The 26743-nt window shown below is 42.2% G+C and overlaps 1 protein-coding gene across 1 annotated transcript in view; it reads right to left on the bottom strand.

Annotated features, from left to right (window-relative positions):
• The window catches only part of LOC145415663 (cytosolic carboxypeptidase 1-like), a 340545-nt gene that overhangs the window by 187731 nt on the left and 126071 nt on the right, over positions 1–26743 (bottom strand). Inside the window, exons 8-9 of the mRNA XM_080284878.1 lie at positions 23280–23496; positions 14566–14572 (exon numbers count right to left, since the gene is read on the bottom strand). Of these exons, the coding sequence (XP_080141004.1) occupies positions 14566–14572; positions 23280–23496 (224 nt within the window). The remainder of the gene's footprint in view (positions 1–14565; positions 14573–23279; positions 23497–26743) is intronic.

Genomic DNA, 26743 nt, shown 5'->3' with positions numbered 1-26743 from the left:
CTGCACTGGTCCTTCTGAAATGACTATGAAGATGGCTGTGATGGTCTTTCCAGAAGACTGTAGGAAACTTTTTCTTTTCATGCTTCATTATTCCCATCTACAGTAATTCTTGATTATGCCTGAAGGCACTGCATCACTCAGTCACCCACTGGCCACCATGGACAGATGATGTTGCCCTGTTTCTCCAAACTATTCCTCACCTCCTCCACTGCCCCAAAGGGTGGGAGGCAGGTCCAGCTACCCAAGTGACATCACCTACTGCACAGACACCTCTGAGAGTGACTCCAAATGGGAAGTGAGGAGAAAAAAGACTAAAATTAGAGTATGTGTGACTATAAGTGCTGAGTGCTAGGTTAGCCTTTGTATGGGAGAGTGCTTCCATACCTACCACACCTATTAGGTGTCAGAAAAAATCATAAATGTAAGTAAATATGCTGGTTTAAGATGTACAAAAAATATAAAATCAGTGTAACAGTGAGTATGGTGACAATGGTGGGTGAAACTGCAGTGCACTACACACTCTGAAAAGTGAAAGTGACATTCATTATGAGGCAATTCTGGCTTGTTATAATTTTATAAGACCAAAGGCAAGTACGTACAGAGACAGAACATTACCTCATACTTTCAGTAGTTGTAGTAAGTGGCAGAAAAATATGCAGATACATGGCTATTTTTTAGTGATGTCAAGTGGTACATTTTTATCCCTCATGTAGCAAATCTGCATAAATATGTTACTTCAATAATATCTTGCATGTGTCTTTGGTTGGTGGTGGTGACTATCATCCACTCACTTGATGGAGAGTTCCCTACTTCTTCCTTCACCTTAATCGTTCTTTTTCTGTGTCTGCCCTCCTTTCTGCATATTTCTCCCATCTTTCATGTCAATTTTTATTCTTCTTCTTTCCTTTTCAGGTGACTTGACACTGAATAACAAGCCTAATGGTTTCCTTTAGGCAAGGAAACCACTTACAATGCTTGGTGGTAACCATATAACCAACCCATACATGTTCCCTATGGGTCAACAAGTGGGTTGGAGTAGGGTTAGTGCCCCTCCCCATAAAACAACTAACTCAAAGTCAAATGGCCACCCCTAATGGGATTATGGCATCTGGCTACAGAAAGAGACGGACAGAGATGACTTTGCAGTCACGACCCAGTGAGATGCCTGGAACCACTGTCTGACTCACTTCTTCATTTCCGTAACATCTGCGGTCTTTCCTTTAACTTTCTCTCTGTTGAGCACCACCTTTCCTCCTCTAAACCTCACCTTCTCTTCCTAACTGAGACTCGGCTGTCTGAGGCAACTGATAGAAAACCCTGTTGTGTATATGTATACACAATGTATGCAATAACATATTTTGCTCTCGTGTTCCTGAACTTGAATCTTCTGAATTCTCTACTCTCTGGCTTCAGCTTTCCTGTCATTCTCCGACTAGAATATATCTGTGCTGTTTACTTGTCCAATAATTTTACTGATAATACAAAATTCTTTTACTACTTTATTGTATTTCTATGATGGAACACATCCTATCCTTTCACTGAAATCTCCATTCTAGGAGATTTCAATATTCACCACCATCTTTGACTCTCCTCTCCTTTCACTTATCCACCCTGTGAACATGCCTACATCTTTTCTATCCTTAATAACCTACAGCAGCTTGTACAGCATCCTACTTGTATCCATGACCGCACTGCAGAGAGTTCCAACATACCTGACCTCGTCCTTACAACTAATCCTTCTGCTTAAGCTGTTAATCTTTCCTCTCCGTTGGCCTCCTCGATCACAATCTTATCCCCTTAACCTGTCCTATCACTCCGGTAAGGCCTATGGACCCTCCCAAGAAGCACTGGTTGTGACACTTTGGAGCTGCTGATTGGGAGGCCCTCAGGCAGTTCTTCTTTGATTTTCCCTGGAATGATTATTGCTTCCATACACGAAAGCCATTGGTGTGTGCCTTGCATATTATGGAGGTTATTCTTTCCAGCATGGAAACATACATTCCCTTCTCATATCCTTTGACTAACGCAAAAAAAAAACTTGCTTTAATCATGCTTGTTTTAATGCTGTCCACAACATGGAGAAGGCCTATGAAAGGTACCGGAGCCAACCCACTCCTGATTCTCATCTCATTTATGCTCATCAACACCATCACCATCTAATCCTGTGTTGCCCTTTGGGAAGCATAAGAGCCCGGGGCTAGGCCAGTTGGTCCTGACATTAAAGATGAGAGAGACCAGCCTCACTCATCCCCAAGTGGCATTACATGAGCAATAAACCCCAACCATCCCTTGGATATAAACCTCCACAGGATCAATTCGACTGGAGTGTCATATATACCCACTAAACCACCAGGCACCATAATTCGGTTATATGGCTACCACCCAGCATAGTAAATGGCTTCCTGGTGTACAGGAAACCATTGGGCTTTTCATGCAGTGTAGAGCCACCCATAGACAAAAGGAAAAAGAGTGAATGAAAAAAAGAATGACAGAAGAGAAAGGAAGGAAGGAAAAATGGAAGAGAGGAAAGGGCAGTCACCCGATAGCAGCATTACATCGAGTGAGTGGATGGTAGGCGCCTCCACCTTTCTGCCTGGAATCATGCTAAGTCTGTTCTTCACTCTGCTAAAAATAATTTCAGTCTTACTAAATGCTCTCAACTCTCCCACTCAAATTCTTCTCTCTCCTTCTGGCACCTTGCCAAAAAGCTTTCTAACAAGTTTACCTCATCATCCTTCCCTCCTCTTTTCCACTCTGATGGCTCTGTAGCTATTTCTTTTACTGACTGAGCAGAACTCTCTGCTCAGACTTTCTCCTTTTATTCCACCTTAGATGATTCTGGTGCTGATCCTCCATCACCTCCCCCTCTGACTTTCTCATGCCTGACATAAAAATTTCTTCAACTGATGTATTTTCTGTCATATCTGGCCTCAATACTAACAAGGCATATGGTCCTGATGGTGTCCCTCCTGTTGGCCATGAGAGCTGTGCTACTATGCTTACACCCTGACCAGGTAAACACTTTCACCTTTGCCTGTCAACTTGCACCTTTCCTTCTTGCTGGAAGCTTGCTTTCATTCAGCCTGTCCAAAAGAAGGGTAACCAATCCCATCCCTCTAACTCTCATTTAATTGCTTTAACATCCTGTTTCAGAGGTTTCTGAGTTTATTCTTAACAAAAAAATTTTAAAGCACCTTTCCTATCACAACTTTCTTCCTGATTGTCAGTATGGGTTCTGCCAGGGATGTTCCACTGGCGATATTCTCACCTGCCTTTCAGACTCCTGGTAATCCTCCTTTTGGGACTTTGGCAAAAGCTTTGTCATTGCACTTGACATCTCAAAGGCTTCTGATAGGGTCTGGAATAAATCTTCAATTTCCAAACTGTCCTCTTACGGTTATTATTCCTTCTTGCTGGAAGCTTGTTTTCATTCAGCCTGTCCCAAAGAAGGGTGACCAATCCCATCCCTCTAACTCTCATCTAATGGCTTTAACATCCTGTTTCAGAAGTTTCTGAGTCTATTCTTAACAAAAAATTTTTAAAGCACCTTTCCTATCACAACTTTCTTCCTGATTGTCAGTATGGGTTCTGCCAGGGATGTTCCACTGGCGATATTCTCACCTGCCTTTCAGACGCCTGGTAATCCTCCTTTTGCGACTTTGGCAAAAGCTTTGTCATTGCACTTGACATCTCAAAGGCTTTGATCGGGTCTGGAATAAATCTTCAATTTCCAAACTGTCCTCTTACGGTTATTATCCTTCTATTTGTGCCTCCATCTATACCTTCCTTTCTTGTCGTTCTATAGCTGCTGTTGTAGATGGCCAACGTTCTTCTAGATCTATCAACAGTGGTGTTCCTCAGGGCTCTGTCCTATCACTAACTCTCTTCCTTTTATTTATCAATGACCTTCTAGGCTGAACATCTAACCATATCCACTCATACACTGATGATTCCACCCTCCATCAGTCCATTCGTTTTTCGCAGTGTCCATATCAGAAGTTACTTTAACAAACAAGGAATGAAGCTATGGCACATCTAATGTCTGACTTGGCCCATATCTCTGATTGGGGTAAAAAGAATCTTGTTTTTAATGCATCAAAAACTCAGTTCGTACATATATCAACACAACAAAATCTTCCGCAGGAGTATCCTCTAATTTTTAACAATATTCAGCTCAATCCTGCATCATCTTTAAACATACTTGGGATTTCATTCTCTCAAGATTTATCCTGCAAAGAACATATTACCTCTCTTGTAAAATTTGCTTCCAACAGATTGGGTGTGCCAAGTTGACTCCATGCCTTCTTTACCCCTGCACAGTTGATGACTTTATACATGGGTTTTATTCACCCCTGTGTTGAGTACAACTCTTATGTGTGGGGAGGCTCCACACATACAACTCTTCTCAACAAAGAGGATTAAAGGTTTTTCATCTTAATTCTCCTCCTCTTACTGACTCCAACCAATGTCTCTTTGCTGCACTGTTGCATCTTTATCTTGATTCTATCACTACTTCAATGGTCACTGTTCCTCTGAACTCTCTGCTTGCATCCCTCCACCCCTATGGCGGGCACGTAGCACCCGTCTAGCAACATACAGTAATACAGTACCCTCGCGTCCAACACGCGTTAGTCCAGCACGATTCGGGTCCAGCACGGAGAGCAATTTCATTCATTCATTCATTGCCTGACGCCATGTATCCCAAACGGGGTGGCCAAGGGCTTAGAGTTAATTGTTTTACAGGGAGGGGCACTAATCCTCCACCAACCCCACTTGACACGTAGGGATGCCAACAGCATCTGGTGTTCCCAGGGGGTCACCCATCCAAGTACTAACCAGACCCAACGTTGCTTAACTTCGCTGATCGGACGGGAGCAATTAATTACAGTAGTATTATTTAATACGATTTAATTCCTGCAACACGAGTGTGTTAGCATAACATGCACAGAGCTCCGAGAAGTGGGCGAAATCCGTAGAGTTCACTCTAGCACGATCACCCCCGGTCCAACACGGTCATACTGGACATTCCCATGATGATGATAGCCAATGAAAACTTCTGATCAAGTAGCCTTCCCCGCCTGCTATCGTGACGTGATCGTGATGCCGCCCAATTAAAAACGCTTCTGGTGTCAGGTGATGTTTTGTTTAAATTTCTCCCGCCACAACGCCACTCAGTCGCATAATTGCATTGGAAGGTGCTTTTTTCTTGCTGCATTTTCTGCCCTTGTTACTGCATTTTACCCTGCTCACGATGCCTAGGAAGCCTTCTGAGAACCCCAAGAAGTGTCGGCACCTCCCTCAGGCCACCAAGCTAGAAAGCATCGAGAGGAAGAAGAAAGGGGAGAGGAAAGTTGACATTGCCAAGGCCTACGACATGAATGAAGCCAACGTGATCATAATAAAAAACTAAGACAAGATCCTGGCAGCCAAAGCCTATCACACGGCACTTCATACCAGGTTTGCCGAGGATATGATGGTAAATCGGAACGGTAACGTGGTAAAATTGCCGACAATACCACGGGCATTTGGAATTCATCTGGATGGATTCCTGCCGAGGATACGGGCAAAACAGTGTGACCAAAACCCAGGTGACTCGACAGAGAATGTATCGTACTACAGCATTGAACATTTAGCCTAACACTGAATACATATTAATATTTTAGAATAAATATCAATCGTTTTGAAACCCTTCTCATCGGCGTGCGTACCAGTTTATAAACAAAGTTGCTTCTCCTTATTCTCTATCGAGTCAGCGACAGCGATCACTTTCCACAGTCACGAGATGGGGCTCTGGCAACAGTGTGAGAAGCATGCACTTTGCCGTGGATTACAGTGCTAGGACAGGCAGAAGCAGGACCTTCCATGGCTGTGGACGAAGATAGTGATTCTGAGTGTGATTTCGAAGGATTTATGAGGGAGGTTGAGGAGGAGCAACAGCCATTACCCGCTAGTGACGCCAGCAGCCATCCTCCGGGGACCCTGTAGGACTTACTACAGCCTTGGATACCACCTTCCATTCCCAGCAAGCCCACCAACACTATCCTAAAAGGTTAGTTATCATTCATAGCACAGTACCATTTATTATAATTACAATAGTACCAACATATGTATTGGTATATGGTAGGTATTTAGGGTGACTTTTCCGAGGGTTGCTGACATAATTCATTTTTCCCCATAAGCTCTATTGTTAGTCCAACACGTTTTTGGTCCAACACGTGACCCATACATGACAATATTACTGTGCTGGACGCGAGGGTACTGTACCTTGATATACGATACCCCTGGATGCAATACCCCGGCTTAACGATGGCGGTAGAAATATCACCATACCCCGCCTAACAATTGCCAAACCCCAGTTTAACGATGGGTTTTGATTATTTTACCAATTTTGATGATATTTTAGTCTAAAATTGTGTGTTTAGGTTGATTTATAAACTGTTTTTAGACTTAGATTATGTATTTTAGCCATAGTGGGGTGAACTTTGTCATTTTGGGGTACAGATTACTAAGCCTGATTTTTTCAAGACTTATATTTGACAATTTTGTGGTGTGGATGTGGATGTGATAGGAAGCGTTATGAGGAACACACTGAGGTGGTTTGGCCATGTGGAGAGGATGGAGGGTGAAAGACTGATGAAGAGAGTGTATGTGAGTGAGGTGGAGGGGGGAAGAGGGAGGGGGAGGCCGAGGATGAGATGGAGGGATGGGGTGGAGAGGTATATGAGAGAGGGGGTGTGACGTTGGGAGCAGGGCAGTGAAATGGCAGGGGACAGGGCGACTTGGAGGCGATTTGTTTGTGGCCACCCCAAACGGGATTGAGGCGTCTGGCAATAGATAGATAGATATTTTATTTTTGGTTTTATTGAGTTATTTACATGTCTTAGGCTTAAGTTACCTTCCTTGACAGCTGTCTGGCCACTTAGATTGGCTTTAAACTTGTTTTGGGGCTCATTTGGGTGGGTTTTGGGCTTGGTTTGGGGGGAAACCAAAGGCTGGTAAATGCTCCACATAACTTTACATGTTAAAGGTACCCTGATATATGATAATCTTCCTAACGATGAGGTTTTACCTAACCAATTACAGAACACCATTAAACCGGGGTATGCCTGTGCTCTCATACCTTTTCCGTCCAACTCTCTAATCTATCTATCTATCTACTGCCCGACACCATAATCCCATAAAGGGTGGCCATTTGACTTTGAGTTATTTGTTTTATGGGGAGGGACACTAACCCAACCCACTTGTTGACACGTAGGGAGCACATATGGTTTGGTTATATGGTTACCACCCAGAACTGTAGATGGTTTCTTGGCTTACAGGAAACTATTTGGCTTGTCACTCAATGTAAAGCCACCTGTAAAGGAAAGAAGAGCAATAAGAAGTGAAAGGAAAGATGGGAGAAATAGGAAGAGAGGAGGGCAGGCACAAAAAAAGAATGATAAAGGCTAAGGAAGAAGTAGGCAGCACTACATCAAGTAAGTGGATGATGGTCACCACCACCTACTCTCTAATGCAAGAGTTAAATGTTACTCTCAGTCCTTCATCTATGCGACAGGTCAACTCTGGAACTGTCTCCCTCTGTCTGTACTTCCTACTGCCTATGATCTCCAGGCTTTCAAACGCAGTGTGTCCAGGCATCTCGAAATGAACATACCTTAATTTTGGCTCTCTGATATCTTGTTCTTGTTTTTTTTCTTGGAAGGAACAATTTGTGGGCTGCTGGCCTTTGGTTCTTTCTTCTTTCCATAAAGGAAAAAATAAATGATAATAATCTCAAATATTTCGTGAGAAAACATGAAAATGGGAAGGAAAACAAGCGGACGAATGTTATAGCTATGTACAGTATGTGTGCCAAGTGTAAGGTCGGTCATAGTATGAGAAAGTGATTCTGTGCCTTACATGCCTCTGAATGCCTCTCTCTCTCTCTCTCTCTCTCTCTCTCTCTCTCTCTCTATATATATATATATATATATATTCCTCTGAATACCTCTCTCTCTCTCTCTCTCTCTCTATATTCTTGAATTATACAGTATATATATATATATATATATATATATATATATATTCCTCAGAAAACCTCTCTCTCTCTCTCTCTATATTGTTGAATATATATATATATATATATATATATATATATATATATATATATATATACACAGCATATATATATTCTTGAAAAAAACCCTACCCCTGGGAGTAGGGTTTTTTTTTCAAGAATACTCCCCGAGTATCTCTGCTTGTCGTACGAGGCAACTAAAAGGGTTGGCAGAGGGTTAGTGCCCCTCCCCGGAAAACAGCTAACTAAAAAGATGAACAAGAAGCCTCGGACAAGGACTGACCAAAAGATGACAACCAAGGACCGGACAAAGGACATGGTATGGATCGAGACGTGGAATGTAAGGGGTGCGAATGATGAAGTGAAAGAGAGAGAGATTGTCCAGGTGCCTGAGGGTGCGAAAGTGGATGTATGTGGAGTAAATGAAACAAAATGAAGAGGAGAGAGTGTGAGAGAATGGGAGTATGGATGGGGTATATGTGCAGAAGTAGGTGAGAATGAGAAGGCAAAAGAAGGAGTGTGTATTGTTGTGAGTAAAAGATGGAAGAAGAACATAAGAGAGTATGGATCAGTTGACTCAAGGATTGTGTGGGTAAGATTGAAAGTTGGAATACAAATGTGGGCGATTGTGTGCGTATATGCGCCAACGCAAGATCGTGCAAGCAGAGTGAGAGAAGAGTTTTGGACAAATGTGGAAGTGTGCATGGAAAAGTTTGGAAGGAATGTGAGAGTGTTTTTGATTGGTGATATGAATGGTAAAGTGGGGAATGTGAAGGTAGATGGAATAGTTGGAGAGTGGGTGTGTGCCTGCTGAGATAGAAGAGAAGGGCAGTGCATTAGTGGACATTTGTGCCGAGAGGGGGTTGGTGATAGCCAATACCCTCTTCAGGCACAGAATAATCCACAGGTATACATGGCAAGTGATGAGAAGGGTGGATGGTGAACTGAATGAATGGAAGGCAATGACTGATTATGTGTGTGTGGATGAAAAGATGTAAAGATGTGTAATGGATGCAAGAGCTTATAGAGGTTGGGGAAGTGGACTTTCTGACCACTACTTGGTGGTGGCCAGAATCAAGATCCAAGTAAGATGGAGAAATAGAAGAGAAGGATGGGAGGAAGGAGTAGTTGCAAGGAGAGTGGAAAGGTTACAAGAGGATGAGAAAAAGGCAGAATATAAGAGAGAAGTGGAGGAACAATTGGGTAAATATGAATTGGAGCAGATGGGGGACGTGGAAGGTGTGTGCATGACATTCACAGAAGAAATATGCGTAGCATGTGATGTGGTGTGAAGGGTGAAGAGAAGATGGAAGAGGGTGCAACAAACAATATGGTGGAATGAAGAGGTAAGACAGGCTGTGGCACAAGAGAAGAAAGCATACAATGAATGGATGAGAAATAGGGGCATGGAAGAAATTGAGAGGCAGAACAGAGAGTTACATGTAGAAAAGAAGAGAGAGGTGAAAAGATTAGTAAGAGAGAGTAAGAAGAGAGTGGATGAGGAATTTGAAAGGAATTTGAGTGTAAAGTGGAGGGACTGAAAGAAATTTTTCTGGAAAAAGGTGAAAAGAGTAAGACAGGGTGGCAGTGAAGTTAGTAGGGGAGTGAAAGATAAAAATGGTAGATTATTAGTGGAGAAGGGAGAAAAAGTGAGCAAATGGAGAAAACACTTTAAGGATTTGTTGAACATAGAGAATGGAAGTAATGCTAGTATAAATGGCTGGGGAATTGCTGGGAGAAGGAGGGAGGTGAGAAGACAGGAAGAAATCAGTAGGACGGAAGTTGTGGAAGCAATGAAGAAAGTCATATTGGGGAAAGCCTCAGGAATTGATGGAGTGTGTGGTGAAATGCTGAAGCATGGGGGACAGATAGTAGTAGAATAGATGTGGAAAAGGTGCAGATTGGCCTGGGAGGAAGGTAGAGTCCTGGAGGATTGGAAGTCAGGTATAATTATTCCCTTGTACATAGAAAAAGGGGAAAAAGAAGTGTGTGGTAGTCATAGGGGCATTTGTCTTCTTAGTGTACTAGGAAAAGTGTATGGCAGGATAGTTATCAACAGAGTTAAGGAAATAACAGAGGAATTAGTTCGAGAAGAACAGGGAGGCTTTAGGAAGGGAAGAGGTTGTGTAGATCAGATATTTATTCTTAGATCTTTAGTGGATAACTTTCTAGAGAAGGGAAAGAAGTTGTATACGGCCTTCATGGATTTGGAGAAAGCATATGACAGGGTGGATAGACAAGGATTGTGGAAAGTATTAAGAATATATGGAGTAGATGGGAAGTTGATGAAAGCTGTGAGGAGTATGTATGATGGTGCTAAGGCCACAGTGCGTGTGGATGGTGAACTAAGTGAATTTTTCTCTTTGAAGGTTGGGTTGAAACAGGGATGTGTCGTGTCTCCATGGTTGTTCAGTCTGTACTCTGATGGGGTTATAAAAGAGATACAAGGTAGGGCAGTGGATGTTGGAGTGGCTCTATGAGAAAGGGCAAAGTCTGGAAACTCCCTGTACTGTTGTTTGCAGATGATACTGAGTTGTTGAGTGAAGACGAAGGGGAGCTGCAAGGCTTGGTGGATGAGTTTGGGAGAGTGTGTACGAAACAGAATATAAAGGTTTATGTAGGGAAGAGTAAAGTGATGGTCTTTGAGAGAAGTGAAGTCAGTGAATGTACAGTGAGGTTAGATGGTGAGAAAATGGAAAATGTGAATACATTTATGTACTTGGGGAGTGTGATGAGTAAGGATGGAAGTTTGGAGGGTGAAGTGCTTGAAAGGGTACAACAAGGAAGAAAGGTTGCTGGTTCCTTGAAAGCAGTGATAAGAAACAGGGAAGTGAGCATGGAATTGAAAAAGTTACTACATGACAGTATTGTAATACCAACTCTAACGTATGGAAGTGAAGCTAGGACGCTGTTGGAAGGACACACGTCAGGAGTGAGAGCTGTGGAAGTGAGTTATTTAGGAGGAGCCTGTGGAGTCACATGGAATGACAGGCTAACAAATGAGGATATAAAGGAGTGTTTTGGTGTGGATGTGGATGTAATAGGAAGAATTAGGAGGAACACACTGAGGTGGTTTGGCCATGTGGAGAGGATGGTGGGTGAGTGACTGATGAGGAGAGTGTATGTGAGTGAGGTGGAGGGGGGGAGAGGGAGGGGGAAGCAGAGGATGAGATGAAGGGATGGAGTGGAGAGGTATATGAGAGAGGGGGGTGTGAGTTGGGACAGGGCAGTGAAATTGCGGGGGAAAGGGCAATGTGGAGGCGATTTGTTTGTGGCCACTATGTACGGGATTAAGGTGTCTGGCAACAGATATATATATATATATATATATGAGGAGCAGACTGCAGCACCAGCTGAGCAGGGCTGTACTCCCAAGGTGGGTGGAAAGCTGATGACAGGGACGGCCGGAGCTCCTGTTTCATTAGCCCTCAGGACTAGTTCCTGACCATCCCCCTTTGTTGAACAATTTCAGTGTTTCAAGTACACAGAGAGTAGGCCAGCATGCTCTCTAATACAAGATTCTCTAACTGTCAACACCAAACTATATGCATAGTACATACTACACTTCCTTTTCAAAATTAAAAAAAGGGAAAATGGCGCACTTAGATCTTGCCTCGGAGTCCCCAGGGAGGAGGGGAACATAAATGCCCCCACCATCTGCCCCTCTCCTGGTGATGACTCTATGAGCTGCAAAGAACCAGTGTCTGACTCACTTCTTCATTTCTGCAACATTCACGACCTTTCTTCTAACTTTCTCTCTGTTGAACATCACTTCTCCTCCTCTAAATCTCACCTTCTCTTTTTAACCAAGACTCAGCTGTCTGAGGCAACTGACAGCAAACCCTTTTCTGTATCCTCCTACTACCTCTATACTTATTTCAAAGCCAAATGTGGCTGTTGTGTATATGTCCGCAACAACTTATCTTGCTCTTGTGCTGCTGAACATGATTCTTCTGAATTCTCTACTCTCTGGCTTCGGCTCTCCTGTCATTCTCTGACTATATATATCTGCGCTCTTTACTTATCCCCTGCTTCTACTGACTATCAAAAATTCTTCGACTATCTTACTTTTACAATGAAACACATTCTATCCATTTCTCCTTTCTCTGAAATCTCCATTCTAGGAGATTTCAATGTTCACCACCACCTTCGGGTCTCGTCTCCTTTCACTAATCCACCTGGTGAACAATCCTACACCTTTTCTATCCTTAATGACCTACAGCAGCTTGTACAGCACCCTACCTGTATCCCTGACTGCCTTGGAGAGAGCTCCAACATACTTGACCTCTTCCTTACAACTAATCCTTCTGCTTACACTGTTAATCTTTTCTCTCTGTTGGGCTCTTTCTGCTTACACTGTTAATCTTTTCTTACCGTTGGACTCCTCCGATCACAACCTTATTACCTTAACCTGTCCTATTGCTCCGGTACATCCTGTGGACCCTCCTCCAAAGAAACGGAGACTGTGGCACTTTGGAGCTGCAGATATGGAGGCCCTCAAGCAATACTTCTTTGATTTTCCCAGGAATGATTATTGCTTCCATGGCCGGGAGCCATCTGAATGTGCCCTACGCATTACAGAGGTTATGCTCTCGGGCATGGAAGCATACATTCCTTTCTCATATCCTATGACTAATGCAAGAAAGCCTTGGTTTACTCACGATTGTTCTAATGCTGCCTGAAACAAGGAGAGGGCCTATAAAAGGTACCGGAGCCAACCCACCCCTGAATCATATCTTTTTTATGTTTCTGCCAGGAATTGTGTGAAGTCTGTTCTTCGCTCTGCTAAAAATAATTTCATCCGTACTCAATGCTCTCAACTCTCCAACTCGAATTCTTCCCGCTCCTTCTGGCACCTTGCCAATAACCTTTCTAACAACTTTACCTCATCATCCTTCCCTCCTCTTTTCTACTCTGATGGCTCTGTAGCTATTTCTTCTACTGATAAAGCAGATCTCTTCACTCAGACTTTCTCCTCCAATTCCACCTTAGACGATTCTGGTGCTGTTCCTCCATCACTTCCCCCCTCTGACTTCCTCATGGCTGACATTAAAATTTCGTCAGCTGATGTATTTTCTGCCATCACTGGCCTCAATATTAACAACGCATATGGGCCTGATGGAGTCCCTCCTGCTGTCCTCAAGAGCTGTGCTTCTGTGCTTACACCCTGCCCAGGCAAACTATTTCGCCTTTGTCTTTCAACTTGTACCTTTCCTTCTTGCTGGAAGTTTGCTCTCATTCAGCCAGTCCCAAAGAAGGGTGACCACTCCCAACCCTCTAACTATCGTCCAATTGCTTTAACGTTCTGTATTTCAAAAGTTTTCGAGTCAATTCTTAATAGAAAAATTTTAAGGCATCTTTCCTATCACAACCTTCCTTCCGATCGTCAGTATGGGTTCCGTCAGGGACGCTCCACTGGCGATCTTCTCACCTACCTTTCAGACTCCTGGTCATCCTCCTTTCGGGACTTTGGCGAAAGCTTTGCCATTGCACTTGACATCTCAAAGGCTTTCGATCGAGTCTGGCATAAATCTTTAATTTCCAAGCTGCCCTCCTACGGTTTCTATCCTTCTATCTGTGCCTTCATCGCTAGCTTCCTTTCTGGTCGTTCTATAGCCGCTGTTGTAGACGGCCATCGTTCTTCTCCTAGATCTATCAACAGTGGTGTTCCTCAGGGCTCTGTCCTATCACCAACTCTCTTCCTTTTATTCATCAATGATCTTCTAAGCTGTACATCTAACCCTATCCACTCATACGCTGATGACTCCACCCTTCACCTTTCCATTCGGTTCCCGCAACGCCCATCTCAACAGTTACTTCAAGAAACAAGGGATGAGGCTATGGCACACCTAATGTCTGACTTGGCTCATATCTCTGACTGGGGTAAAAATAATATGGTTGTCTTTAATGCATCTAAGACTCAGTTCTTACACCTATCAACCCGACAAAATCTTCCACAGGTATACCCACTAATGTTTAATAATATTCAGCTTAATCCTGCATCATCCTTGAACATGCTTGGGGTTTCATTTACTCGGGACTTATCTTGGAAAGATCATATTACATCTCTTGTAAAATCTGCTTCCAAGAGATTGGGTGTGCTAAGCCGACTCCGCTCTTTCTTTACTCCTGCACAATTGTTGACTCTATACAGGGGTTTTATCCGCCCCTGTGTGGAGTACAACTCTCATGTGTGGGGAGGCTCCCCACATACAGCTCTTCTCAATAGGGTGGAGTCAAAGGCTTTTCGTCTCATTAACTCTCCTCCTCTTACTGACTCCCTTCAACCTCTGTCTCTTCGCCGCACTGTTGCATCTTTATCTCTTTTCTATCGCTACTTTAATGGTCACTGCTCCTCTGAACTGTCTGCTTGCATTCCTCCACCTCTACGACGGGCGCATAGCACCCGTCTGGCAGCAAACTCTCATCCCTTTTCTGTCCAACTCTCTAATGCAAGAGTTAACCGTTACTCCCAGTCTTTCATTTATGCAACAGGTCAGCTCTGGAACTGTCTCCCTCTGTCTGTATTTCCTGCTGCCTATGATCTCCAGTCTTTCAAACGTAGTGTGTCCAGCCATCTCAAAATGATCGGATCTTGAATTTGGCTCTCTATTGTATTTTGTTTTTCTCTTGGAGGGAACTGTTACTGCGGGCTCATGGCTTTTGGTTCCTTCTTCCTCGCATAAAAAAAAAAAAAAAAAATCCAACTGTTTTAACATCCTGTGTCTCAAAAGTTTTTGAGTCTATTCATAACAGAAAAACTTTAAAGCATCTTTCCTATCACAACATTCTTTCTGATCATCAGTATGGGTTTCTTCAGGGACACTCCACTGGCAACCTTCTCAACTACCTTCAGACTCCTGGTCATCCCCCTTTCGGAACTTCAGCGAAAGCTTTGCAATTGCACTTGACATCTCAAAGGATTTTGATCGAGTCTGGCATTAATCTTTAATTTCCAATCTGCCCTCTTACAGTTTCTATCCTTCTATCTGTGCCTTCATCCACAGCTTCCTTTCTGGTCGTTCTATGGCCGCTGTTGTAGACGGCCATCATCCTTCTCCTAGACCTATCAACAGCTGTGTTTCTCAGGACTCTGTCCTATCACCAACTCTCTTCCTTTTATTCATCAATGGTCTTCTAAGCTTTACATCTAACCCTATGCACTCGTATGCTGATGATTCCACCCTTCACCTTTCCATTTAGTTCCCACAATGTTCATCCCAGCAGTTACTTCAACAAACAAGGGATGAGGCTATGGCACTCCTAATGTATGACCTGGCTCATATCTCTGACTGGGGTAAAAATAATCTTGTTGTTTTTAATGCATCAAATACTCAGTTTTTACACCTATCAACTTGACAAAATCTTAGACAGGAGTACCCACTAATGTTTAATATATATCCAGCTCAATCCTGCATCATCCTTGAACATGCTTGGGGCTTCATTCACTCGGGATTTATCTTGGAAAGATCACATTACATCTCTGGTAAAATCTGCTTCCAAGATATTAGGTTTGCTAAGCTGACTCCGTACCTTCTTTACCCCTGCACAGTTGTTGACATTATCCATGGGATTTATTTGCCCCTGTGTGGAGTACAACTCTCATGTGTGGGTAGCCTCCCCACACACAGCTCTTCCTAATAGGGTGGAATCAAAGTCTTTTCGTCTCATTAACTCTCCTCCTCTTATTGGCTCCCTTCAACCTGTGTCTCTTCGCCGCACTGTTGCCTCTTTATCTCTTTTCCATCGCTGCTTCCATGGTCACTGCTCCTCTGAAATGACTGCTTGCATCCCTCCACCTCTATGACGGTTGCGTAGCACCTGTCTAGCAATAAACTCTCATCCCTTTTCTGTCCAACTCTCTAATGCAAGAGTTAACCGTTACTCCCAGTCCTTCATTTATGCAACAGGTCAACTCTGGAACTATCTCCCTCTGTATTTCCTACTTCCTATGGTCCCCAGTCTTTCAAATGCAGTGTGTCCAGGCATCTCGAAATGAACGGATCTTGAATTTGGCTCTCTTTTGTATTGTTTTTGTTTTTTCTTGAAAGGAACTGTTTTGTGGGCTCCAAGCCTTTGGTTCCTTCTTTCTTGCATAAAAAAAAAAAAAATTGCTAGAAAAGATTGCAAACATGTAAATATTCTCATTTACTATGTAAGAAAAAGAAACTGGTGTAACGGTGAGTATGAAGACAACGGTGAGCGACACCGCAGCGCACTACACACAATTGAAAATGAAAGTGATACACACTATGAAGTTATTATGGACTGTTATAGTTTTATATAAGTGCTCGTGGGCCCTTCGGGCCCCCCGCACATGCTCCTGCGGAGGGCTCTTGCGTTTATGTGCTGTTCTAGTGTAACGTTGTCACTTGGATTTTTTGCAGCTAACCAACTGATCCTGTTATTTGCAGCTTTGGGAATGGAACCCAAGTTGTCCGAATGCAAGTCCGAAATACTTTAGATGTACCTGAAGGCAAAAAATTCTACGGAGATCCTATGCCAGGCGCTACGAGCGGCGTTTTTTGGTCAAAATGTGATCACTCATGATATAGAGTAAAAGTTTTTCAATCATGATGGGACCATGTTTTTTCAAATCAGCAAATTTTTTGCAATTTCTGTGCCAGTTTTAGTGCGATTTGAATGTGTAGTTTTGGCTGCCCAAAATACACACACACACACACACACACACACGAGCAGCCGGAGAGAGAGGTCGTCCCAGGCATCGCTCCTAACCTTGAGTAGTTTCAGGAATTTTGTCTGTCCTGTCTCCTGGGGTCTTTCTTTAAATTTAAAATAATGAAAGTTGGTAGACTACCAAAAATGTAAAGATTTGTTGGCAATAGTATACATGAATGTTTGTGGCTTATTCGGTAACAGCTGTTTAGGTACTTTACCGGTACGTTAAAGATGGCCGAAAATGTAAACAATGAGGGAATGGAATTTCAAGGATTTGATGCTAATACTAATGTCATGGACCTGGTGAAAACATTAATTATGAGGATTAGTGAACTCGAAAAAAAAGTAGAGAATCTAGTGATAAAGGATATGCCAGGAAATACGGAAACCACCATACAGAGTCTAATCCAGTCCAACGAAACAGCCAATGAAGAGATTAAGAATTTGAAGAGGGAGAATGTTGAACTGAGGAGGAAACTTGAAGAGAGTACTAATAAAACGGAGAAGGTGAGTAATGTACTAGAAGAACACAAGGCAAAGTGGGCACACGTAGAAGAAGAACAGAAAGAAGTGGTCAGCTTAAGAGAGATCATCCAGGAAGAAAGGGAAATGAACAAGAAAGAAATGGAAGAAAATGTAGTGAAAATACTGAAGAAAAAAAGAGAAAATAGTGAGAGAAACTGTAGAAAGGAACAGATGTGTGGTAGTATTTGGAAACAGGGAAGAGGAAGAAAAGGTTAGGTTCGCAAGACTCGAGAAAGACACGAACATGGTGAGAGGAATATTAGGCAAGATTGACCCCGAAGGAGACAAGTGGGTAAAAGAAATTGAGGAAGTAAGGAGGATAGGGCCTTATAAGAAAGGGGAAACAAGACCAATGAGAGTCAAGTTTACATCAGAAAGTGTAATAAATGAGATACTTAAAGTGACCTGGAAATTAAGCAAAGAGGCGGGGATGGAAAATATTATAATAAGAAAAGATCTGAATGAAGAAGAAAGAGAAGTTTTAAAATCATTAAAGGAAGAAGTAAAGGAAAAAAATGATAAGAGGACAGAGGAAGAACGTAATACTTTTTTTTTTTGGAGAGTATTGGATATGAAAGTAAGGAAATGGTATTTAAGGAAATAGAAGTGAAGGAAACTAGGGGGATGGTTGTGAAAGATCAGAAGTTGAAGAAGTGGTACGGACAGAGAGTAGGAGAGAAGAGGGTATTAATAATGTCAAAAATAATTTGAAGGTGATATATACTAATGTTGATGGTTTCATATCGACAAGGATCGAAATTAATGATTTCTTGAGAGAACATGAACCTGATGTCATAAAATGCCTTGTAGAGACCAAATTAAGAGAAGATATTGATGTTCATTTGGGAGATGGTAAATACAAACTGTGGAGAAAAGACAGGAAAGAAAAAAAGGGAGGAGGAGTGATGATAGCAGTGAAGAACAACATAAATGTAGATACTGTGGAAATGGGAGAAGGCAGGGCTGAAGTGATATATATGAAATTAGAAACTGGAGAGAATGTTAAGAGAGATATGGCGGTAGTGTATGTTCCCCCAAAGACGAGAGCATGGAAGGATGACGAATACCATGAGATGTTGTCAGATATGGCTAGCTACTTGCAAAAAATAATTGAGAAAAGCAATAATATAATTTTGGTGGGTGACTTTAATTGTAAAGAGGTGAACTGGGAGGAATGGTACTCGGGAGGCGGCGAGGATTCGTGGGGTACTATGTTATTAAATATAATAATGAATAATGTGATGAAGCAGTGGGTCAAAGAAGAGACACGGTTTCGAGGTGAGGACACACCAGCAAGGTTAGATTTACTGTTCACCAAAGAACCCGATGTAATAGAATCATTGGAATATCTCTGTCCTTTGGGAAAAAGTGATCACGTGGTCATTGAGTTCCAGATGTTAATAGGAAACGTCGAGCCAAGAGACGAGCTTCATAGACAGGGAAGATACAACTTTGGCAAAGCAAATTTTACAGGATTGAGAAACTTTTTGAAAATGCGGATTGGAGAAAATTCAGAGAAACAAGAGAGATACAGAGGAAGTGGGATATCTTTCTAGACCTCTATAATTTGGGAGTGGAAAAATTTGTACCAAGAGTAAGAGGGAAAGAAAACAGGAAAAAGGAGTGGTTTAATAGAAGGTGTATGATAGCCAAAAAAGAGAGAGATAAGGCGTGGAACAATTGGAGAAAGAGAGGTAATGACAGAACAAAGGAAGAATATAAAAGAACAAGAAACGAATACACAAGAATACGTAGGGAAGAAGAAAGGAATTTTGAAAAAGGTATAATTGACAAATGCAAGGATGAACCCAAACTGTTTTATAGATTTGTTAATGGCAAACTGAAACAAAGGAAGGAATCACCAAGCTGAAAGTAGATGGAGAGGTCTTTAAGGATGCGGCAATGCAAGCAGAAATAATGAACAAACGTTTCCAGTCAGTTTTCACTAAAGAAAAGGAGCTTGTGGAAGGGGAGGGAGTGATTAGAAATGTTCCGGTGATGAAAGATATAAAAGTGGAGGTGCAGGAAGTGTATAAATTACTGGAAACTCAAGATGTAAGGAAAGCCCCAGGACCTGATGGAATTTCTAATTGGGTACTGAAGGAATGCAGAGAACAACTGGCGGATAAAATTCACGGCTTAATTGTATGCTCACTGGAAGAGGGGAAAGTGCCAAAAAGAATGGAAGAGGGCAAATGTGGTACCAATTTACAAGGGAGGAAACAGGGAAGAACCCCTGAATTATAGACCAGTGTCTCTAACCAGCATGGTCGCAAAATTGTGTGAGAGAATCCTGAAAGACAGATGGATAAGATATCTGGAAGAGATGAATATTTTGGCTGAATGTCAGTTTGGATTCAGAAGTGGAAGGTCATGTGTTTCAAACTTGTTGAGCTTTTACTCAAGAGCGATTGATGTGGTACAGGAGAGAGATGGTTGGGTGGATTGTGTGTACTTAGACTTAGAGAAGGCCTTTGACAAGGTACCTCATAAGAGACTAATGTGGAAACTAGAATATATAGGAGGACTAAAGGGGAAACTTCTGGAATGGATGAGAGACTTTTTGAGAGACAGACAAATGAGGACAGTAATAAAGGAAAAGATGTCTGGATGGAGGGAAGTAACAAGTGGAGTCCCTCAAGGTTCAGTGTTGGCGCCAGTAATGTTCCTGATTTACGTAAATGATATGGTAGATGGAGTGAACAGTTATGCGAGTCTGTTTGCTGATGATGTAAAGATCTTGAGGAAGATAGAGGTTGAGGAGGATTGTAAAATACTGCAGGAGGATTTGGATAGGATACACAGTTGGAGCCGGACGTGGGAAATGAAATTTAATGTAAAGAAATGTAAAATATTGGAAATGGGTAAAAGTACCAGGAGACCATCACTGAATTATTTTTTGGGTAATGAATTAATCACAAAAAGGAGAGAAGAGAAAGATTTGGGAGTGCTGGTCCAAGATAGTTTGTCACCAGAAAAGCACATTAACAAGATAGTTGGAGAGACTTATAAGCTCTTGACTAACATAAGAGTAGCATTTCATTATATGGATGAGGAAATGATGAAAAAATTGATAGTGGCCATGATCCGCCCGAGGTTAGAATATGCAGCGGTAGTGTGGTGCCCACACAAAAAGAAAGATATAAACAAGATTGAGAGAATACAAAGAACAGCAACCAAGATGGTCCCCAGTCTGACAGACCTGTCATACAGAGAGAGGCTGGAAAAACTGGATTTGCCTTCGTTAGAGGAAAGGAGAAAGAGGGGAGACATGATTGCAGTGTTCAGGACCATGGTGTGTGTAGATAAAATTGACAAAGAAGATCTGTTTGTATGGGATAAGAGAGCAACAAGAGGACATGGAATGAAATTGAAAAAGTCAAGCTGCTTGAAGGATATCAAGAAATATAGCTTTCCTTACAGAAGTATAGACTTATGGAATAGCCTGGACAAAGAGATCGTCCAGTCTAAAAACTTAAACGAGTTTAAAGTTAAATTCGACTTATTGAGGAACAGCGACGGAAACCCACGAGCATAGTACATTCCGTGTATATCACAATTAGGTATATTCTTAAATATTTGAAACGACTTAGACATAGAGGTGGTGCATGAGAAAAACATTCATGTGTGTAAAGGTAGACTTGATAAATGTGGATATGGAGACAGGACAACACGAGCATTGCTCAATTCCTGTATACTACAAATAGGTAAATACAAATAGGTAAATACACACACACATGGCTACTGCTATAGTATATTAGAAGCCTGGGGATAAGTGCATACAGAAGCAAAAGAAAAAAAAAATTACCTTGCACGTACAAAAATCGTAGTAAGTAGTAGAATAATATATAAATAAGTGACTGCAATCAAAACTCGGTATATGACAGGGTTATATCAACTGAAAACCCAATACACAATGATTTACTGTATACTGAGGCCACTACAACATGGGCTCAATAAAGATTGGTAGGAGGCTATGGATCATAAAACCTACAATCCTAAAAAAACACCTCTGCCACCCACCTGAGGTATGTCCCAGGTTCGTCCAAGTCATCACCAATCCCCCCTCCCCCCCCTTAGGCTGGAGGACAGCTATACGGCCTGGGTGATCACTCCTGACTGAGATTATTTAATAACAGCAGAGACTATGGACTGGGGCAGCTTTAGGGTCTCAGCAATCCTGCTTGCTCCCTGCCCATCCTTATGTCACTTAACATTATCCAATTTCACATCATAAGAAAGGCTACACCTTACCCTTTTAGGCTTGCCCTCAGCAGCATCAGTAGCAACATGTTTTCCACTGGGAGTAGCACATGACATGATTTCCAAGCCACAAGTTCCAGTATTTCACACACAAACAGTTACTTCTCCAATTATTACTCCACACTGCACTGTTCGTTGTCCATTTGCACTGTTATTCAATGACAGTGGTGTTTTGATGGCCTTGCAAAAGCTAGACAGTTAGGTAACACAGGGAATGCAAGGGAGATGTTCACAGTGCAGAACACGTGGGCGAGAGGGTGAGTGAGATCAGGTCTTCAAAAGGGGTGGTCGAAGGATGCATCATGCGCAGACGACTAAGATGGGGCTTCTGTGCATGTAGACACTAAGAGGCCATCTTGTGTCAAATGTCTGACTGTTGGTTTGTGTATGTCACCGTGGCTGCACAGGAGTGGCATAAGCAGCCATCACAATTATCGTATGAGCAAATTTTGCCATCACTTTTGTGAAACTTGGTGTAACTTTTAGTTCACCTTTCTGTCAATTTATCGCAGAGCAAACATGTATATACCAAGACTTGACTGTATTTCTGGTGGTTGAGTGCAACATTTTCCCCCACGCATGGCAACTCTGCATAATTATGTTACATCAATACCTTGTAAGTGACTTCGTGGTAATAAGTGATAATGATATTATATTTAGTGAGAAAATGTAAATATCATTAGGAAAATGTGCTGTCACCTCAATTACTATTACGGTCATGTAGCATGTTTAGCCCTAAGTGTGGCACTTGTGATTTTGCTCTTGTACAGTAGGTTACATTCATACCACAATATACTGCAACAAGTGTCCTTATAATTAAGAATTAGTGAAAACCTTGCATTTTAGTGTTATATAGCCTGAAAGTCACCTCCCAAAATTCGTACTGCACACAGAGTGTGGCCACTTGCAATGCTGTCTCACGCCTGCCTAGGTGACCTGTGTTTGCTGACTCCACAAAACACATCTTCAACTCGCTCTCCCTCCGGTCTTGGACCACCTACAGACCTCCAGTTTGTTTCAAACGTTAGTGGAAATATTGAAGTTTGTGTGACTAAATCCATCTATCCATCCATCATCCAATCCTATGCCACCCCATGAGGAGCATAGAAGCCCAGGGCTAGGCAAGTTGGTTCTGATATTTAAGATGAGAGTGACCAGCCTCACTCATCTCTGAGTGGCATTACATGAGCAATAAACCCCAACCACCCCCTGGATATAAACCTGCAAAGGCTCAATCCACCTGGAGTGCTTTGTTTACTCACTAAACCACCAGGAGCCATAATTTGGTTATATGGGAATTCAATTTTTTTTATTTTTTATTATGCATAAGTGGATAAAAACAGCTCATGAAAACACCTTATTTTTCCAAATCTACTGCACCAGTAACAATGGTTAGAAAAACACACTGCTGTAGCCAAAGGGCTAACCATTCTTTGTTATTTTCTTGTCTGGCAAGTGATAGTTAAGTGACGGAAATTTGGACCATATAATGAAATACTGCCTATATACACCTTCCTTTATCTTTCACACCAGTCCATTCATTCTAAATATAAAATTCCATGCAACCACAAAAGTATGCATGATCTCTAGCAGGCATGGACATAAATATTCACTCAAGTACACACATAAATCCAACAGTGTCCATACCCCATGCATGCTAATGGTATTATCTCTGACTGAAATCCTGTTTCCACCAGAGTTTTATATTACTTTCAAGTGATCTGAAAAAGTGAGGCCTAAACTCAAAAAGTTTAACCCACCTGCAGTTGCCTCCCTTTGATGAAGAGGGAGGTGGAAGGTGAAAGCCCCCCTAACTGATGCAACAGGCAACTCTCCCCGACTCACACACTTGAGGAAGACATTAGTGGCACTGGCAAGGCTGCTATCAAACTTGCGGTCAGCTGGGCAGGTCTGGATGAACCGCTGAAGCACCTCCACGCCACTCAGCGACACTACACATTTGCGACCATGCTCTGTTGATGAATTAAACACAGATGTATCCTTCATTAACACAGCCAATATTAAATGACGATTGCAGTACATGGGGGGCATATATCATCCACTCACTTAGTGTAGTGTTGTCTCCTGCACCCCCCCCCCTCTCTCTCTCCAGGTGTCTCTACATTGAGTGATGACCCAAATGGTTTCCTGTGTCCCAAGAAACCATTTACTGGGCTGGGTGGTAACCATATAATCAAATGATGCCTTGCAATTTGGTGGGTAAAGATGCTCACACTAGATGGACCCTGTAAGGGTTCCATCTGCAGGGCAGTTGGGGTTTCTTGCTCCCATAATGCCATTCAATGGCAAGTGAGGCTGGTCACCACTGCTTTAAATATCAGGATTGAGTTGCCTAGTCCCAGGCCCCTACCCTCCTGTTTATATGGGGAAAACTGGGATTGGATGACAATGATAATACAGGTAATGTAATTAATGGTGATAAACAAGTTCTGCCAATGGCTTAAAGCTTAATGAAGAAATGAAGCGAAAGACTAGTGTTAGGTGTTAGCAGGACTAAATGGTTATGTGATGATATTATAAAGAAGCTGAACCCACTCAGTATGATACCTGTTCTACTCCAATGATCCTACTACTAGACTACTTATAGTATATTTATCACAGGAATAATATATTCTTAGAAAAGGGTTAGATAACATCTCCAATGACCTCTTCAGTATGCTTGCTTTTTTTTTCTTTGCCAATGACAGACAGTTCTACGCAACATGAATGAGCTTAGGTGATTTATGGTTTAAATTATCTGGATAATGATAGCCTAGCCTTGACTCTCCTATGCTCAGGGCCCTTCAAAGGGGCATAATGGATAACGGATGGATATGGTAAATGAATGTGGCAGAATGCAGGGTATGGTAGTTAATGGGGCTAAATGAACTGAACGGGGGAGTGAACTGGCTGGATTAATTAAGTACACAGGATCACAAGGCAAGGGTTTGGCAACTAATTTTTAACTTGATAATTAACAGCATAACTCAATGTGGAAATACTAGAAATGCATTAATTTAAAAAAATTTACATTTTCATATATGTTTAGAGAGACCATGCATGTGGAGGTCTTTCTGCTTAATGATAGCTTTCCATGTGTCATCATCATAAACCATTTCCCAGGTCAAAACCCTGGTCCGGAGGTCTCCACACATGACTTCATCCCACATTCTCCTTAGTTTGCATCTGGCCATTCTTCCATCCAAACTGTTGCTGGAGAGGGACGATTTCATGGGGTGGCACTGACACAACTGGCTGACTCACCTGTCTGGTTATTCAAACATCCATCAAATACCTTCCTATACCCTGAAAGGAAGATGTTGGACTGAGAGAGAAGGGCAACTTAGCAGGCAGTCTATCACGTTCACACTTCAGACGGAGCTATAACTACTACTGCAACTACTATTCCCTCCACATTCATACTGGTGACCTTTTTCCACCAGTCACCCTCCCCCTTCCTACAAGTTTGAACAATTTCTCTAATATTTCTTATGCCAAATCTTTCTCGCTGTACGCTGTTCTCAGTACTGACATTCAGTGATGCCCTACTTACCAATCTCAACATTCTCATTACTGTACCCCAATCTGCTTTGATCCTGTTCCTTCATTAGCCAAGTCTTACTGCCATAAAACATGTTACTTTTTATAACTGCTTTGTAGAGACTGTCCCTAGTAAGAAAGGAGAGCCCCTTCATAATCATATGAGGCACAAGTTCCCTAAACTTTATCCATCCACTTCTCATTCAAGCAAGGGAACTAACCTCTGCTCCTCCTCCACATAACAGAAATCCATGTAGTCAAAGCAGCTGTCACACCAGACAACACTTTCCATTCTATCATCGACAGCCAGAACACCCCTTTATACCGCACACTGAAATTTATCACATCCTGTTGCCTACCTCTAACACCACTGCATCTCTTGTGGACCCATAAATTACAGGCAGTATGGGGAACAGACTTCCTCCAAACTCTCTTCACATATATTACCATGCAACACACCCTGTTCCATTACTGTCCTCACACCCATCTATCTATCTATTTATCTGTTGTCAAATGTCTTACTCCTGTAAGGGGTAGCCACAAACAAATCACCTTCATGTTGCCTTGTACCCTGCCATTTCACTGCCCTTCCCCCACATCACATCCCCCTCTCTCATATACCTCTCCATTCCATCCCTCCATGCCATCCTTGGCCTCCGCCCTCTTCCCCCCCCCCCCGTACTTCACTCACACACACTCTGTTTGTTAGTCTCTCACTCTCCATCCTCTCCAAATGACCAAACCACCTCAATGTATTTCTCCTTATTCTTTTTATTACAGTACATCCACACCACAATGTTCCTTCACTTCCTCATTTGTCGGTCTGCCTTTTCATGTAACTCAAATGCTCCTCTCAAATAACTCATTTCCACTGCTCTTACTCTTGTGTCCTGCCAACAAGGTCCAAGCTCCACTCCCGTACTATCATGCAGCGATTTTTTTACTTCCACGCTCACTTCTCTATTTCCTATCACAGCTTTCAAAGAACCAACAACCATTCTCTCTTGTTGTATCTTTTCATGCACTTCATCCTCCAAACAATCATCCTTACTCATCACATTACTCAAGTACTTAAATGCACTCATATTTTCCATTTCTTCATCATCCAACCATACTGTAAATGCAGTGACTTCATTTCTCTCTATGACAATAACTTTAATCTTCCCTACATGTACCTTTACATTCTGTTCTTTCACACTCTCCCAAACTCATTCACCAAGCACCGCAGTTCCCCCCCTGTCTTCGTTTAACAATACAGTATCATCTGCAAACAACAGGACAGGAAGTTTCCAAATGCCATCCTCTCTCATTAGGGCTGCCCAACATCCACTGACCTACCTTGTTTCTATTATATAACCCCATCCATATATGGATTGACCAATCATGGAGACATGACACATCCTTATTTCAAGCCAACATTCAGACAGAAAAATTCACAAAGTTCACTATCCACATGCACAGCAGTCTTAGCACTCTCATACATACCCATCGTGGAATTCAACAACTTCCCATTTACTCGATCCTTAATACTTTCCACAATCCTTGTCTATCCATCCTGTCATCCGCTTCATGAAGGCTGCATACAACTTCTTTCCCACCTCTAGAAATATTTCCACTAAAGACCTATGGATGAATATCCAACCTACACATCCTCTTCCCTTCCTAAAACCTTCCTGTTCT

Source organism: Coenobita brevimanus, chromosome 103, assembly GCF_032717465.1.
Source record: "Coenobita brevimanus isolate Jiangsu-jjx chromosome 103, ASM3271746v2, whole genome shotgun sequence".
Taxonomy (NCBI): domain Eukaryota; kingdom Metazoa; phylum Arthropoda; class Malacostraca; order Decapoda; family Coenobitidae; genus Coenobita; species Coenobita brevimanus.
This window is presented reverse-complemented; position numbering and strand designations above follow the sequence as displayed.